The 16,057-nt window shown below is 41.2% G+C and overlaps 1 protein-coding gene across 2 annotated transcripts in view; it reads right to left on the bottom strand.

The window, feature by feature from the left end:
• RAB6B (RAB6B, member RAS oncogene family) overlaps positions 1-3,886 on the bottom strand; it is a 22,201-nt gene extending 18,315 nt beyond the window's left edge. Inside the window, exon 1 of one of the 2 annotated variants that reach the window (XM_010181239.1) lies at positions 3,821-3,886. In XM_010181239.1, the coding sequence (XP_010179541.1) occupies positions 3,821-3,850 (30 nt within the window). In that variant the 5' untranslated portion in view covers positions 3,851-3,886. The remainder of the gene's footprint in view (positions 1-3,820) is intronic. The other variant, XM_010181240.1, reaches the window with a different exon arrangement.
• Between the last annotated feature and the right edge of the window lie 12,171 nt (positions 3,887-16,057).

Here is a 16,057-nt window from a genome sequence, read left to right as displayed (position 1 = left end):
AGCATCTCAAGCAGCTGCACTGCTCAGTAACATCTGTAGAGCATGAAAAGCGTTGCCAATTGATTTAAAAAGGGAAAAAAAAAAAGAAACAGATAAAAGGTTAGTGTCTCAGCTAGGGCAGAGAGGCTTGACAGAACTTCTCTGCTCAAACACAATGAAGCAGGTATTTTTAATGGAGAGTCTATTTTACGGAATATACTTCATATTGTTAGACTGCTATTATGCCCTCACTATATAGCCCCATAATTAATTCCTTATATTCTGCCAGATACTTTACGTGGCAAGAATAAAGATTAGAGCCAGCCAGCCTGCTTGTGAGCAACAGAGAAAAACAGCTGCAAACGAATTTAAAAAGTAGAACTGAACAATCTAAACTGAATTTCCATTTGCAACTAAATATAACGCATCAGAAAACACACTTTCCTGGCTGGATCAGGAGAGCAGATCTGGACTATCAGAGATGCATATGGGAAAAATAAATAGTGGTGGATCTCAAGACAGCTACCCAGTGATTTTCACCCGTCACCAAGAACTGTGACATTAGCAGTTCAGAGAGATAATACTGAACCATAAGGCAGATATGAAAAGCCTCAGAAGACTCATGCAACAACAAGCTTCCCTTCTGCTTTTGTTTTCCATTGTTTTGGTAGAGCGTACTACTCAGAAGATTGCCTCGAAGATGTTTCTATTTTCCCTTGTGTCTATTTGATTTCGTTTTACAGAAAAAAAGCGACAAAATCCCTAGGAACTTACAGGGTCTCATTTTGGCTGACAAACTGCTGGAAACTCAAGATTTTCTCTGCTCTCAGTAGGAGCTGGAACATCAGCTGCAAAGCCCAAAACTTGCCTCAGCCTGCACTTCATACCATCCCTCCCACGCGGCTGTGAGCTCCAAAGCTCACTCACTGCCATAAGAAGTCTCACTATGCCTGGGGAAATAGAAGTGGCATGCAGAAAAGCATCGAGTAGGTGACATTCCTGTGCTTGGACACTCACGGCATGGGAAATGCAACAGAAAGGCCAAGCACAAAACTTACTTTAGGTCTGGGCAATGAAAATATCTGGGATAATCATGCTGAGAGGAACATTTGGCAGGTCTGGCATTTTCAAGCTGTGAAATGGCTCTTGACCTACACCCCCACAAGCTTTATGAATTACATGGAATAACTTACAGCCAAAGGTCTTTGTTCACCTGTATTGTTCTGAGTGTATCACGCTACAAAGCGGTATCAAGAGGTAGATTCCAGCACTTTAATATATCCCCAGACTTTTACCAAAATAGGTAACACATAGAGAGGCATTTTGTCACAATTCTGGCAAAAGCGACAAAAAAGCAAGGAGGATCTTTGCAGAACGCCGTGCAATGCATGAGGAAAAGTCTGCATACTGATGGGGAAAAATACATGGACTAAGCTAATTACTGTAATTAAGGTGGAGGCAGGTGTAACCCCCTTGTAAAGTGCTGTGCACCACGTGGAACAAGCATGAACCAGGCATGCTCTGAACGTGATGGGAGGTCACTGCCTAATTGCAAATTTAAAGACAAGTAGAATTACAAAAAAAAAAGCTCGAGAGGGCCATGTTATGGGTGGGGCTGAGAACACTTTTTAATGCATCTGTCCTCACCGCACCACTGTCTAATAAAGAACTGCTGCTACCCTGTTTTATAGCCTATGCTTGCTGACACAGAATTACCCAAGGAAGCCTGAGGCAAAGCAAAAGCCTGAACTATTTTTCAAGTCACAGGCCAGTTTTTCAACTCAATGCTGTCCTCCCTCTCCCGTCCTCCAAGAGGCTGAAGCTAAAGGGAAGCGTGGCCTGTAATTCTTCTTTTGCAATAACACACGTAGCATCATCGTGTTTGCCAACGTTGGTCTTTCATTATAGAGCATTATACATACGGTGACACAGGAGGAGGAAAGGCTTCGGATCTGGAGAGGAATCACTCCTGGTAAAATATACACCACCAATGGCACAACTTCATTTCAGGTGTTTGGGTTTCCTTGACACAGTACAGCAAGTTCTTGTTTGAGTTAGAAAGGTCGCTTTCATGAAAGCAGCTTATTAATAAACTACAGGCAACAGCTGAATTCCTCATATCTAGCAGCAAGCAAGAGAAAACTAACGCACAGTACAGATTTTTATTAAACGGCAGCTTTCTATTTTTACCAACTGAACACAAAAAAATCTTGTTCAAATGATGGGCTGTGGCAGCTTTCATAAAATATGCATTCAAAATTTATCAGAAACGTCCAGAATGAGCAAATCATCCATCAAAACTAACCCACAGCTGCAGTTAACCACGTACACGGTTTGATACGCATTATCATTCACGTACTTGGCTTTGAGATGTCTCTATATAATCCTGGGCATCCAGAAATTTATATCCTGGTTTGACACTAATATGTGGTGTGATTTTGGACAAATTACTGAAGATTTGATGACTCATTATTTCTTCCAGCTATATCAAAACAGGCCAAATCATCCTGCCTCAGTCATGACTTCAGTAAAACAGAGGTCTTTGGATGAATGACACTATACCAAGTGTATTAACACCCCAACTAGGCATACATCAGTGATAGCTAAATTCAAGTTATCTTGTAAGCCCCTATGTTTTATTACTGTTTTAAGTCCCACTCGTTCACTGGCAATCATTTAGTAGATTATGTCAGACCGGCTTCCCATGGAGACAACTATATTATCATAAAGCACAGAGGGTCAAAGCTCTTCAAGAAAAAACCAGGACGCAAGCTCCGTAGAGAAAAGGAACAGACCTGAAAGAAAAATACTGTGGGGAAAAAACACAGATTAAATAAAAGAACTGCATTCACATGTCCATGTAATTACAGAGGGTAGAATCTGAAAGGATGTTTGCTCCCCTGGGAGCAATGATGTGTACTCCAGCCCTCCTACACCACAGAAGCTTTGATTCTCCCATCCTTGAGTGAGAACTTACATCTCATTCCACCCAACTTGCCCAGTTGCAGCAATGAGGAGTTACTGAAGAGGCAGGAAGGAAATCATTAAGGGGTAAAGAGATTTAAACGAGATCCTTGCACAGACACTAAGTAACAGAAGAGTCACAGCACTTTTCTTATTTTTCTCTCATTACCTCCTCCTCCCACACCCCTAAAAAACCCTTCACATTCATCAGGGAACAGATTTTTCTCAGCTTAGTCTATTCAGAACATCACCAACTGTAACCAAGTCAAGAAACATGTTCTGCTTGGAGAAGACATGCTTTATGAAACTGAAGTACTTATATAGCATGCCACCTTTTCAAGCTCATCCTGAATTCTGGGAGTGGGCAACAACGACTTGCTTTCGTAGAATTTAGTAAAGTTGGCTTGTGTCAACTTGAACTGACTGGTCACCAAACATGAAGTGGTGAGGGGGCTGCAGGGCCAACTGGAATAGAAGATAACCACTGCTTCAGCCCTCATCTTGTTTAAATAATAAAAAAATAAGCATAAATAAGCAGTCACAGGATGAAGACATGCATAACAACCAGTATTGAGGCCTTTGTTCCAGCAGACAGCATAAAATAACATCCTAAAGCACACCCAGCCTTACAATAAGCAGCCTATCCTTTCAAACCGCAGCTCATCCTGCTGCAAGTAGCAGATCAGCTATCTGAGCAGAACAAGACACCAAAAAGCCATTCTGAAAGGTTATGAAAATACAAAGTTTAAAGATTTTACAGTTAAGAACTTGGTCAGTGCACTAACTCTTATCCACTGCAATCAAATGGATCCTTCCTGCAGTGGAAGACACAGCGACAAAGGGGACTTGCACAAGACAATAATATGGGTTAGTTTACCTGGTAGGTGTTGTCAAAGCTGTCGTACATGAACCTGGTGATCAAGGAAGTCTTCCCCACTAAAAGAAGAAAAAAACAAAATACAGATTCAAGGAACAATTTCAGCGCAAGTTTTAAGCAAGTGATTTAAAAAAGGTTTCAGGAGGAGTTTATTCTGTGTCCCACAGATCCACACTGTGCAATTAAACTTCCTACAAGCAAAAGAGCATTTATTTGACTTTACAACTGTGAAGTCACCAGTAGGTGCATTTTTTCTGAAAAAGGCTGGTTCCTGTATCATTCCCAAGCACCAATTTTACGCTTAAACATCTGTGATTCGAGACAAAAACTACAATAACTTGATCATTCCAGCTTCTACCAAGTCACTCAGAAATTTTAGATAAACTAAATGAAAAAATGCAATAGATCCAACAACTCCTACAACGAATTATAAACAAGACCTCTCTTCTCGCTTATAGAAGGTAGCTATGCTGCTTTAAAATACACCTCGCTGCACAACTCATCAGTGTCACGCTCTCTGCATTTGTCACATAAATGGCAGTCCCTGCTGCAAGTATCACAGTAACATAAGACAAGATTGAAGTGCACCACTGTCTAGAGGCTTGTTTACCATCTGCCCACAATGCCTGCAGTCCTTATCACTCCATTAACTTCACCCTTCCTTTGACAACATATTCACTATACCTTTTTGAATGAGCAGGCTGACATGCTGTTAAAAATGCCATTATTCACCCCAGCGATGGCTGCAGCTCGTGCCTGGTATATCCACTTGGCTGTTCTGCATTAGGAAGTCAGTTGGCAGAGCAATCGGAAGGCGGCACTGCAGCACGTGCAGCCACAGCTGACAGGCAGACACAGACGATGCCTTTTTCACGAAGCCATTTGTGATGCTGCAGCTCCTTTTGGCCATGTTAAATCACAAACTACGTCAAAAGCCACATTTCTTGGCACTGATGAAGCCACGCCTCGAATCCTGCATTCAGTTTTGGGACCCTCACTAAAAGAAGGAGATTGAGGGGCTGGAGTGTGTCCAGAGAAGGGCAATGAAGTTTGTGAAGGGTCTGGATCACAAAAATGATGGCGAGTGGTTGAGGGAGCTGGAACTGTTTAGCCTGGAGAAGAGGAGGCTGAGGGGAGACCTTATCACCCTCTACAACCACCTGAAAGGAGGGGGTAGTGAGGTGGGTGTTGGTCTCTCCTCCCAAGTAACAAGTGATAGGATTAGAGGAAATGGCCTCGAGTTGTGCCAGGGGAGGTTTAGATTGGATATTAGGAGGAATTTCTTTACTGAAAGAGTGGTCAAGCATTGGGACAGGCTGCCCAGGGCAGTGGTGGAGTCACCATCCCTGGAGGTGTTGAAAAAACATGTAGATGTGGCACTGCAGGGCATGGTTTAGTGGCCATAGTGGGGTTGGGTAGATGGTTGGACTTCATGATCTTAGAGGACTTTTCCAACCTGAATGATTCTGTGATTTCACAACACAGACATAAACTGTGTGTACTGTAGCATTTCAGCCAGGTGTCAGATTATCTTGTAATCTCATTTACAAATAATAGTGATTGTTTTGAAATGAACCTCTGTCACAACAGTTGCTTTCTACACCTGTAAGACCAATGACAAAGTCCAACTCATACTCAATGGACAACTTTTCCTACTCCATGTCACCTTCACCTGTAAGGGGCCAGCAAGATACACAGGAACTGGAACATCCCAACCTGCCTCATTTCAATATGTTTAAATATTCTTAATTCTAGGCAAATTATTTAAGAAACAACTGAAGCTCCTTGAGAATGTATCACTTCTCATTTTCTTCTAACCTCCTTGCAGATGGAATTCACCATCTCCCACTGGGCAGAAGAGTTGTATGACTTAAATTAGCCATCAAACACTGCGGGTACAGATATAAAAAGCAGTCAGATGTGCAGAAGCCAAAGCTTGCGCTCTTCAAAGAAGCTTCCAGAGATGCTGCTTCTCTACAAGGGTGACTGTCAAGAGAGCAGGGGAATTTAAGACAAAATTTTAGTGGTGTGTTTTTGTTTGTTATGGTTTTTTTGGGGTTTTATGTCTTAATATAAAACTTTCAACAAAATCTCTAGTATTGTATTTAATCCATTCGCAAACTTCAGTTAACTCTGAAGAAGTGCTAAACTAACAAGAATCCAGTAGACAGCCTTTGAGAAAAGGCTTTCCCCAAGTGTCAAAATTTGAATTCCTGTGTGAGTTTTTAACATAATCTGCTCCATAGGCAAAATCAGCTTTTGCACAAAGCTAAAAAGCTGCCTTCCCAAAGGTAGAGCAAACATTCCCTTTGGTGAGTACGTTTTCAGAAGCAATACATCTCAGATGGGCAGGATTTCCAAATCCCTTATTGAAATTTGTCCCAGGACCCCATGGATGTTGAACAGCACAAGCTGGTGCAGGACAAACAGCTCTAAGCTGCGAGAGGAGGAGGGTTTCACTCCAGATCCAGCAACAGTGAAAATCCTCGAGAGACAGAGATGAGATGAGCAAATCCAATACCTTCCCACTGCAGCTCACGCTGTAAATCCCACTAATGGGTTTGCGGCACCACAAACCAGCTGCCTTTTCCTCCCATGGCCACTGATGCAAACAGTCAAATTTAATTCTTTAGAGGTACAAGGGCAGGTAATCAAACTCACAAAATAATCTGTAAGTCACACCCATGAAGAACACTGAAGTCTTCAGGCAAATCATTTCCCTTCCCGCTATACACTACAATGTCTTGGAGGGACTCTGTCTAGGAACTATAAAATCTGAAAAGATTTTTATTTCATATTCCTGGAGCTTCCCTAACCTAGCTTCACTCATTTCACAAAAAGATGGGAAATACATGTGCCACTTGGCTTGCTGATATTTAAATATCTGCTTCAGCCAACATTTGGATAGAGTGTCTCAATGCACTTCAGTTCTAAGACATTTCTTATTCAAACAGACCAAGGTTTTCTTTACACGGTATATCAACTGGCACCAGACTGAGTTAGTATTAACTGCTTACGGTTTTAATTCCATCACAACTCCCAAAGCATCACCATTTCTTCTTTAAAAAAAAAAAAAGCAACTTGCTTTAAAAATCCTGGCAGAAGTAAAAGCCCACAATTCCCACTGTATCTATAATTAAAAGGAAAAGGCAGTGAATCTTCTCTTCAGAAATTCACAAGTTTAGATTACATAAACAGATACCTTGTCCAGAGGGTTGCAGGCTTTAAATATTCCCTCTTTAAAAGAGCCACTCCTAATACTTAACACCCTCTCACCTCTCCCTACCCCTGCCTGCCAATGGCTCAAACTAGCCCCAGTCCTACAAAAAATAGCCACATGAATCACCTTCGGATTAGTTTACCATCTGTTGCACACTAAATGGATGCATACGTCGATTCTCCTATGGAAACCATGCTGCTGTAAGCCCTGTCTCAGAGAGCTTGAATATAGAGAAAGAAAACACACAAGAATTAATCTATTGTCAATGACTGACCTAGTTCAAGAGATACAAACTGAATTCCCAGTGAGGATAATCCCTTACGAAGGAAGACCCCATCTCCAGCACACCACAATCTGCTTGTTTCCTTTGTCAGAGCAACAAGGAAGGGCCATTGAGCCACAGTTCACTATTTGCTTTTGGAGTCCAGCCTCTGGGCTCTTCGATGAGTTATTTTTATACCAGTTTTTATTTGGATCATCATAATGGCACGTTAAGCCCCTGCATGTGACTTTAAAAATAAATAAAAATAACAATAACAAAATTGCAAAAAAACCCCAGTTTATTGATGGACAATCTGCAGGAGATTCTGAATCCCATTCTGCTATGTATTTTCACTTGCTTTCTATTCTGTCTTCCTGTCTGTATGTCTATCGAATTCACAGAAGGTGATTAGGGAGTGATCGCAAGCAAGTTAGAGGACAGAACCAGAATTCAAAATAATCTTGAAAAATGCAGAAGTGACCTCAAGAGGAAAATGAAGCTCAGCAGGGAGAAGCAGCACAAGGTAATACACACAGACAAGAACTGCCTGCTTAAAATACAGATGGCAAACAACCGGGTAAGCAATCTGGGGGTTATAAACAGAGGAAGCAGATAAGACAGTCAAGATTTCAGCCTTCTTTCATCAAGCAGGTTTGTTTGGTTGGTTTTTAAATATACTGGGTTAATTTAATCTCTTGGAAAAATTTCAACACACAAATATGTCCAGGGCAGCATCAGTCAGCAATGCAGCAGCACGCGACATCCTTTAGGCCAAAATATTTCTGGTATGCTGCTGGGACAAGAAATGTTAACATTATTCTTGGAGAAATAAAGGTGGGGGAGGAAATGCTATGAATGGAGTTTTACTGCAGTGCCCAGCTTTGGCTGGAGCAGCGAGAGGCATTTTTCTGGACACGCTGACAGCAAGCGAGGAAAAACCTCAAACAAATCAGGGGAAGGAGCTTTTTGGCAAGAAAGAAAGGCAACTTGCACAGTTTGCACAGAAGAACTGAAAGGAGATGGATAGCAGAGAGATTAGTGATAAGAAAAGGAGGTCTCCAGCGTCCTTTCTTTCTGTAGATCAAGATCTAACAGCTAAAAGCCAAGTCCAAACAAAGTCCTACCAGAGAAGGCATGTGACTTTAAAGGTAAGGGTAATTAAACTCTGAAATAACCCGTTCAGCTGGGCAGTGGATTCTCCTCCCTTCCTCCACATGCAGAGTTACCAGATGTTGTTCTATTGCAGGAATTGACATGAAAGGCACCTGAAAATTTTTTGAAGCAGAGGAAAGGTAAGAAAATAACTGATTAACAAAAGAAACCATTTGTTCCACCACTGCACCTGAATATCAATTTCAGAAACCCTTCTGTCGTGAAGCGGCTGAACAACAGTAGCAGCGTGGGTTTCATCAGATGAGTTTTCTGCTCCTTCAAGCTTTTGATCTAAGGAAAATGAAGTCCACATTAACCAGCTGCTGACAGCTGTGGCTTTGACACCAGTGCTTAAGTGCCCAGATTATCAATGTACACTCCCGGATGGGATGGCAACCAGCTCTAGTGGGTATTTTTAAGCTTGTATTGGGCTTGCTCAGATGGTTTTCTTCAGCTGTACCAGTTCTGGAAGAATTTGGACCCAGAGATCAGTGGTGGCTTCCATACAGAACTAGCTCCTCATCCTCCTAACCAGGAAACCTCAACAGCACAAGCTAATATGCACTGCAGAGCCCCCGTGGTGCTTTGTTTCTGGGGGAAAGGCAGAACGCAGTTAGTTTTGCTGTACAAGGCAGTAAGTGGAAGCACTAAACTGCATTAATTCTGATAAAATGCAATATTTTATTACATTACGGGACAGAAAGAAGTAGACTGTTCTGATACATAAAATAGGAAACTCCTAAAAGGAAAGGTTTGATCACTGGTTCAGCACAGAAACAAGTAGATGCCCAATTACCTACATCCTCCTAAAGTCAGCAACTGAATCACTGGCAGCAAACAACAAAGCATCCAAGACTCAGAACTGAGTCAAAAAATGGGAACTTGTGAAGTTCCTAACAGTGAAATTGCCATTAACTATGAGGGCCCAAATTCAAAGCCTTCAACAGCTGAGTCAAGTTGATCGATCCTCTTTGTCTGGAAGCCTTGAGCCAGTGCCTAGCACTGATTTCAGAAAGAGCATTCATCTGCAAGATGCAATCAATACGTTAATCTCATCGTTCCAGCAACTTTGATCTGACAGCAGCGACTGGAGAGATTGCAAGGTTGTTCATCTGATTCTTGAAGACCGCCTTGTCCTGATTTTGAGACCGCATGTGCTGGAGATTCATATGGCCAATGTCAACCACCATTAATGACATTGATTAATAGGGGCGACCAATGACTCCTCTGTGCCGGTGCAGGCAGAAGCTGTGCTCCCGGCTACCGCTGGCAGCGCTCCACGCTGTGTGCTGTAACGAGTCACTGGGGAGGCTCGCACGGGAGTTGGGGATGGAAGAGACCCATTAGATAACACAAATCATCTCCCCATCAGCACGGGATTAGGAGGTTGTCTGTTACCAGGCAGAGTCTGAAAAGGGCTCAGGCAACAGTTAAGAGTGACCTACAAAGGAAAAGTAATTGGGATTGTGCCGCTTGCACTCTATGACATTCAAGGAGCAGGGCTTACCTCCCCATTTCATTTTCTTAGGCATGTACCTGACGCTTACATTATAGAGATTCACATTTTGTCCAAGGATTCTTCCAGAAAAGTCACACTTAAATCTCCAAGTTCATACTAGTTGTTGTTTAGCACTTTCAAAGCATCAACAATAAAAAAAAATCAACCAAGAAAAGTCTGCAAAGCATAATAATCTTAGAAATAGGCAATCTACCCAGCCTTTGCATTGTAAAGCTAAAAAATTCCACTTGACCTCTCCCAGTTCTCAGAGGCAGACATGGTTAACAGAGATCCAACTTGCTAAAAAAGCGCACATTAAAGAGAGGAAGATGAAGAAAGCCTTCTCATCACACATACAGATAAATCACAGTGTAATCCCCAAATTTCACTTGCCCTTTGCAAGACTCCTTTAAGATCTGGTTGAAGACTAAATCTCCATGACACTACAACTTTCTTTCACAGATAAGCTCACCTCAAAATCTTCACTGGAAGTACTTCCTTTACTTGACGTACCGTAACACAGCTAATCCAGCAATAACTGAGGTGCTGACAAGAAACAGTATTTCCTACTGAGAAGTCAAACTTAATCCTGCCCTCAACCCTCAAAACAGATGACCTGATAGCACCCGAGGAGTCCTGCTAAGGAGTTACAGCTCCAAGATCTTCTGATTACCAGCCTCACATCAGGTTTCATGCTCAGATTTGCTAGTACTTGAGACTCAATGCTTAAAGAAGTCACTGAAAGCCAAAGATTTAATGCTCAAGATCAGAGAATGCGTTAGTCCAGATCTGGAAAAAAGAAACAAACCCAAGGCAACAAGAAGAAAAAAAGCACTGCTAAGAACAATATACTGAATTATGAATGCATGAAAACCATTTTTAGACTTCTATTAAAAAAAAAGCCCCAAAACAAGGATGCTCATAGTTGACTTAATCTGTATGAGCCAGTAATAAAGAATAATATTTTTAGGTACGTCAGTCTGAGCTCTTAAAGCAAAAATGCTGTATTAAAGTGATTAAAGCAGCTTCTTTAAAAAAAAAATCTTCCCCTGCGCTTCACTGTCAAGCTATGGAAATTTCACCTGGTTCCCTCAAAGCAAGAAACAAAGCTCATTCATTACCCTGAAGACACTGACAGAGCCAGCAGACTGCATTCATCAACAAATTCTCTGTAAGATGAAGTTTATCCATAGTCCCAGCCGAGGAACTTTGAGGATAGCATCAAGTCCAGGCACAAAGAGCAGAGGTAAAAGGCACAGCTGATGCAGTCTTGCCTCTGTGCTCTAATTAATGAATTTTTTACCCCGATTTTTTTCCCCCCATTGATTCTACTTCTGCTGCACTGTCAAACCTCTTTTATTCTGCCATTTCTTTCCTGATGCCAGATGAGATCAGACCAAAGGACCATCTGAGCCAATACTCTGCATCCTTAAGTCCTCAGTAAACAAAAAAAATCCAGGAAAAAGAAGTCAGAAGAAAGCCTGCAAAGAATAAACCATGAAATTCATTCCACAGCTCTACCCTCAGTAAGTAGCTTTGTTCACAACTAAAAAACAGAGTTAAAAAAAAAATCAATTACTTTTAATTATAAAGTATGGCTATAGATTTTTGTTTAATTTAAGAGCAAAGGGCAATATTAAGTGTGCATTTATCAGACATTTTCAAGGCATGTTTTGGCGACACAGGATAAAGCTGGCTGAAGGATGCCCTCCCAGCCTGGTTGCTGAAACGGAACGGTTGTCCCCATTGATTCCAGGAAAGAACAACATTTTGTACTGTTAACACTACAAAAATTGTGCAAGCGGCCTTGGTACTACCTCAGTGGTTCTTGCATTATACCAAAGCAGCAATGGCTTCTTTATGTACAAACAAAATGGTTCAAATAGCCTCTTTTAAGGTAATTTATTCCCAGGCTGGTTAAAGATCTAGGTTATAAATTATACTCTTGTCCTTTTAAACCGATTTGTTTCTTTCAGAAGGAATTTAAGATTCTGTTTAGGAAGTTAATGTGGAATATCTAAAGAGTTACAGGGAAACAAACAAGGCCCAGAAAAACAAGAAACACTTTTTGTTTTGAATAATTTTAGTAATTAAAGAGATGGTCCATCATTTTCTACTCTACTTTTTATTTCGTTCATCCCATAAAACAGAAGCAACTCACCTTGATTTTAATGGATTATATCTTTCATATTCAGTTGAAATAGAATAAACACTGGACTAAAGCTTGCAGCCTAGATCAAAGACACGAAGATCAGCAAAGGAAATTAAAATACCTAAAGTAAATCCATCAGATCAAGTGAAGCACAGGGAGGCCTGAGCAAGGAGCATACTCTGAACAGAAAGTCCATTTCATGCACTTGCAGGAGTTTAGTCACTTCTGTTTTAGCTGCAACTTCTTTGACAAAGGAAATTTGCAGCTGCACTGCTCTAACACAGGAACTATGGCTTAGTGAAGATCTGCAGATAACTTGCTGATGCAAAACACTGATATTTATATATTTCTTTGGTGGTTCAGTAGACATTTTGTTCCATCATAAGGATACTTCCAAAATAAAATTTTTAAAAAAGTCAAAACCCTTCAAGAACGTAAAAGCAGGTGCTACAGGCTGCAGATGACCGAACTCCACAAACCTCTGCGCTCAAGAGTCCTCTGCGCACAGCAAGTGGTAGAGGCACAGAAAACCAACTGCTGCTCTGCAGAGTGAAAAACAGCAGCAAAGATGCTGCTGGCAGTAGCCAGCAGTGCTTACATGGCTGTAGGGGGAAAGAAGGACAGACAACAGAACAACTGATTCAGAAAGGGGGGGTTGGCAGTTTATTCGTGTAGCTTTTATGGCATCCTACCTCAACAAGTAATTCTAGAAAGGCAGACACAATCAATAACAAAGTCAAATAACCGTCATTGACCTTTTTAGGCCAATGAATCCCTGCCAATCCTTGATTGCTTATCAGGTCACTACCCACAACAAACCTTTTTTTTTTTTTTTCCAACTCCTTTAATTAAAAGCACTATTGAAAACTGTTTGATACAGTCCTGGATCAAATTATTTGCCCTTAGAGACTGATGGCAGTCTGTAGCCCTCAATTTGAGTCACTGGCTGGCACCCACAAAGCAGAGGAGGTAAAGCAGCTGTAGCTCCTGGAGTGCAAGGTGCAGGATGTGCACACTGTGAGCACAGCTGTATCAGTTCACACAACTGGAAGATAGACTGCGACGTTTATATCATGCTATTCAATAATTCCAGGGATGTGCGCTACAGTTATCAAAATCTGCAGTTATAATTCTGCAGAAAGGCACAAAACCAGCACTGTAATGTCTACAAGGTAGCATGTACATGGCAAGGGGTTCTTTCTGATTCAAATTCAAAGGAATAACTGTTCCCTTAGAGCGTTATTTCATACAGAGCAGTATCTCCATTCAGCAGCCTCTTACAGCTGGAGGCAAGGAAAGAAGAAAGCTCAAGCTGCCATCAACAGCACCCTGCTCTGACACCTCCTCTCCATCCTTTTTCTCTTCAAATTAAAACAGAGCAACAGATCAAGTCAGCAAAACACAGGTAAAACACACGCCAGAATTCACTAGTTCATCGGGATTTTCTTTAACTCTACCACCTCTTCCTTCCTCACCTTTGAAAAGATGCATCACCCTTCCCAGCTGCAGGTCTCACACATTTTTCACACCTGCCCTCATGGGCTGAAGCACTGGCAGAGCCATTTCACATCATCCTCAGCTCCGATAACTCGGGCTGACCGGGCATTATTTCTTATCACAAGTCTTAAGACAGATGAGTCCCCAGGAATTCCCAGCGGAGGATTCTCACAGTCCAATTTCTTTCCCATAGCAGCCTGTCCTGCCTTCGTGAACTACAGAAAGAGGTGTGCTTCATATTTTTGTATTTTTTATTTACGTTTGTTAGTCACCAGTTGACAAAGTAAGAAATAACTGACCAATAACAGCCATCACCATAATTGTTCAAAAACTACTTATATTAGAAGAAATCAAAATTCATAACTCTACATAAATTAATCAACTGGAAAGTATGAGAGTCCAAGGTAATCTTGAAACACATAAATTATTTTTATTTTAATCCTAGGCTGCAATATTGGACATTGCAGAGAATCTTAACATCTTTACAGACCTTGAAGTCCCAAATTCATAGTGTAAATTGGTATCAGTGCCCAATCCTTTTGCTCAGGTTAAGATGTGCTGCTCATCACCTAGTTCCTGCTCAAGTAAGGTGATGGGAAGAAGGCTGATCCTCTTAAATATTAACTTCTTTTTTTTTTAAGCACATATTTTAACCCCTTCCAAAGTGAACAGTAATAGCATTGCCTCAGTTAAGAAAACCGAGAGCAAGGGCTCTACACAAAATGGTGATAAATTCAATAGAGATACAGCATCTGATCAACAAACCAGAAAACAGACCAACACGGTAATTGATTTCAGAAACACATCCATTCCCCTGTCCTCTATACTGAGCTCTATGTATTTTAAAGTAGTGAATGAAAAATGCTAAACAAAAGTTACTCACTTTTATAGAATCAGAGAATGGTTTGGATTGGAAGGGAGCTTAAAGCTCATTCAGTGCAACCCCTGCCATGGGCAGGGACACCTCCCACCAGCCCAGGCTGCTCAAGTACCTATCCGATTTCTACCATTGTAAATTTGATTTTCTTAGTTCTTACAAAGATTCTCTCCAAACTGGACTTTTCAAGGCAAGCTGAGACAGTTTTAATACAGCTGAACATCTGTCTAAGGTGCAAAGACAAGTTTCACTCATTATTACAATTAAGTAAGAAACAGCATGGCCAGATACTTGCTGCTGAGGAAATTTCCATTTTCATTTTACCACGTAACAATCGAGTGCCTTGAACTTGGGTCAACTCTTTGTGCTGGAACGATTTGCAAGCAAAATATTTTTAAGCCGCAATATCTCAGCAGTTCCCAACAACTTCACAAACCAGAAACGGTGACATCAGCCTTTTAGCTCACTAGACAGCCTTCAGCACATCGGTGTTAAAAAAAGCCCACATTTACCAAACTAGAAGAGCCCATAAGCTGGGTATATGAGCCTAAATGGATGGCAGGGAAGCATGCATGAATATTTATGACTGTCTGGTGCAGAACAGCAGGAAGGAAAGCAACAGAGTCGAGTGAACTCGCATGATATAACAAGGAATGACACCTACCTAGCAGATGAGCACACAGAAAGCTATTATGTGAATAGCTGATATCATCTGCAGCTTATCCGCACTTGCTACAATATCAGGGACACAAAGGAAGGAAGCAAGTCCATTCGGACAGGAGCACCATTTTAAACACTAAGTATACCAAAAAAAGATGCAATGATCCTGCAGCTCACACGCACTGCTGTTCACTCAATGCTTTTCCTTGCAGAGACAGAAGGCACAATCTGATTTTCCTACAGAATTACCACAAAAATATCTACTGTATTTATTTCTGCTATAGCCTCAGGGAATCAGTGAAATATGCAGCTCCTCAAGTCTCGGTAAAACATCTCCAAACAGCAAACCCCACTATAGCTATTTGTCTCTCAGGAGATAAAGATACAACTCTTCTCCCTGGACAGAGCCAAAGACTAGTTTTTAATGGCTTCTCATAGAAATTAATGAATTTCGAGTCAAGTGCACAATTATGCAAGTTTCACAAGGATTTGAGACCCTGCTCAAAGACATGCCCTAGCTACTGAGAAGCAAATAGGAAATATCATTTTGTCACAACCCAGATGTCATCAGAGCAAAAGGGTTTTAATTCCAGTCAATCTCTCCAGGCAATAACCCACACAAATAAGAGTTTTTGTGTCTGCTGCCTAGCCAACTGCTCTCTCCTGTCAAGTATTTCCACAATTTACAAAAAGGGACCAATTACTCCCTTATCTACAACCAGTAATCAAATGATTAACACTTCAGTAACTGCCTTATAAAAAAATTACTATGAAAATACATGGTAGCCTGAAAAGCTCATTAACATTAATTTTCATTCACTCTTTTCTCTGAGTACCTCAGAGGAGCATGTTCACAGGGCTGTCTTCCTAACAGAAGCGATGAGGCCCTGGCTTGTGCCACAATACTTCACCCAAGACA

Source organism: Mesitornis unicolor, unplaced genomic scaffold, assembly GCF_000695765.1.
Source record: "Mesitornis unicolor isolate BGI_N332 unplaced genomic scaffold, ASM69576v1 scaffold1223, whole genome shotgun sequence".
In the NCBI taxonomy this organism is placed as follows: domain Eukaryota; kingdom Metazoa; phylum Chordata; class Aves; order Mesitornithiformes; family Mesitornithidae; genus Mesitornis; species Mesitornis unicolor.
The sequence above is the reverse complement of the archived record's forward strand: the minus strand, read 5'-3'. Positions and strand labels throughout refer to the sequence as shown.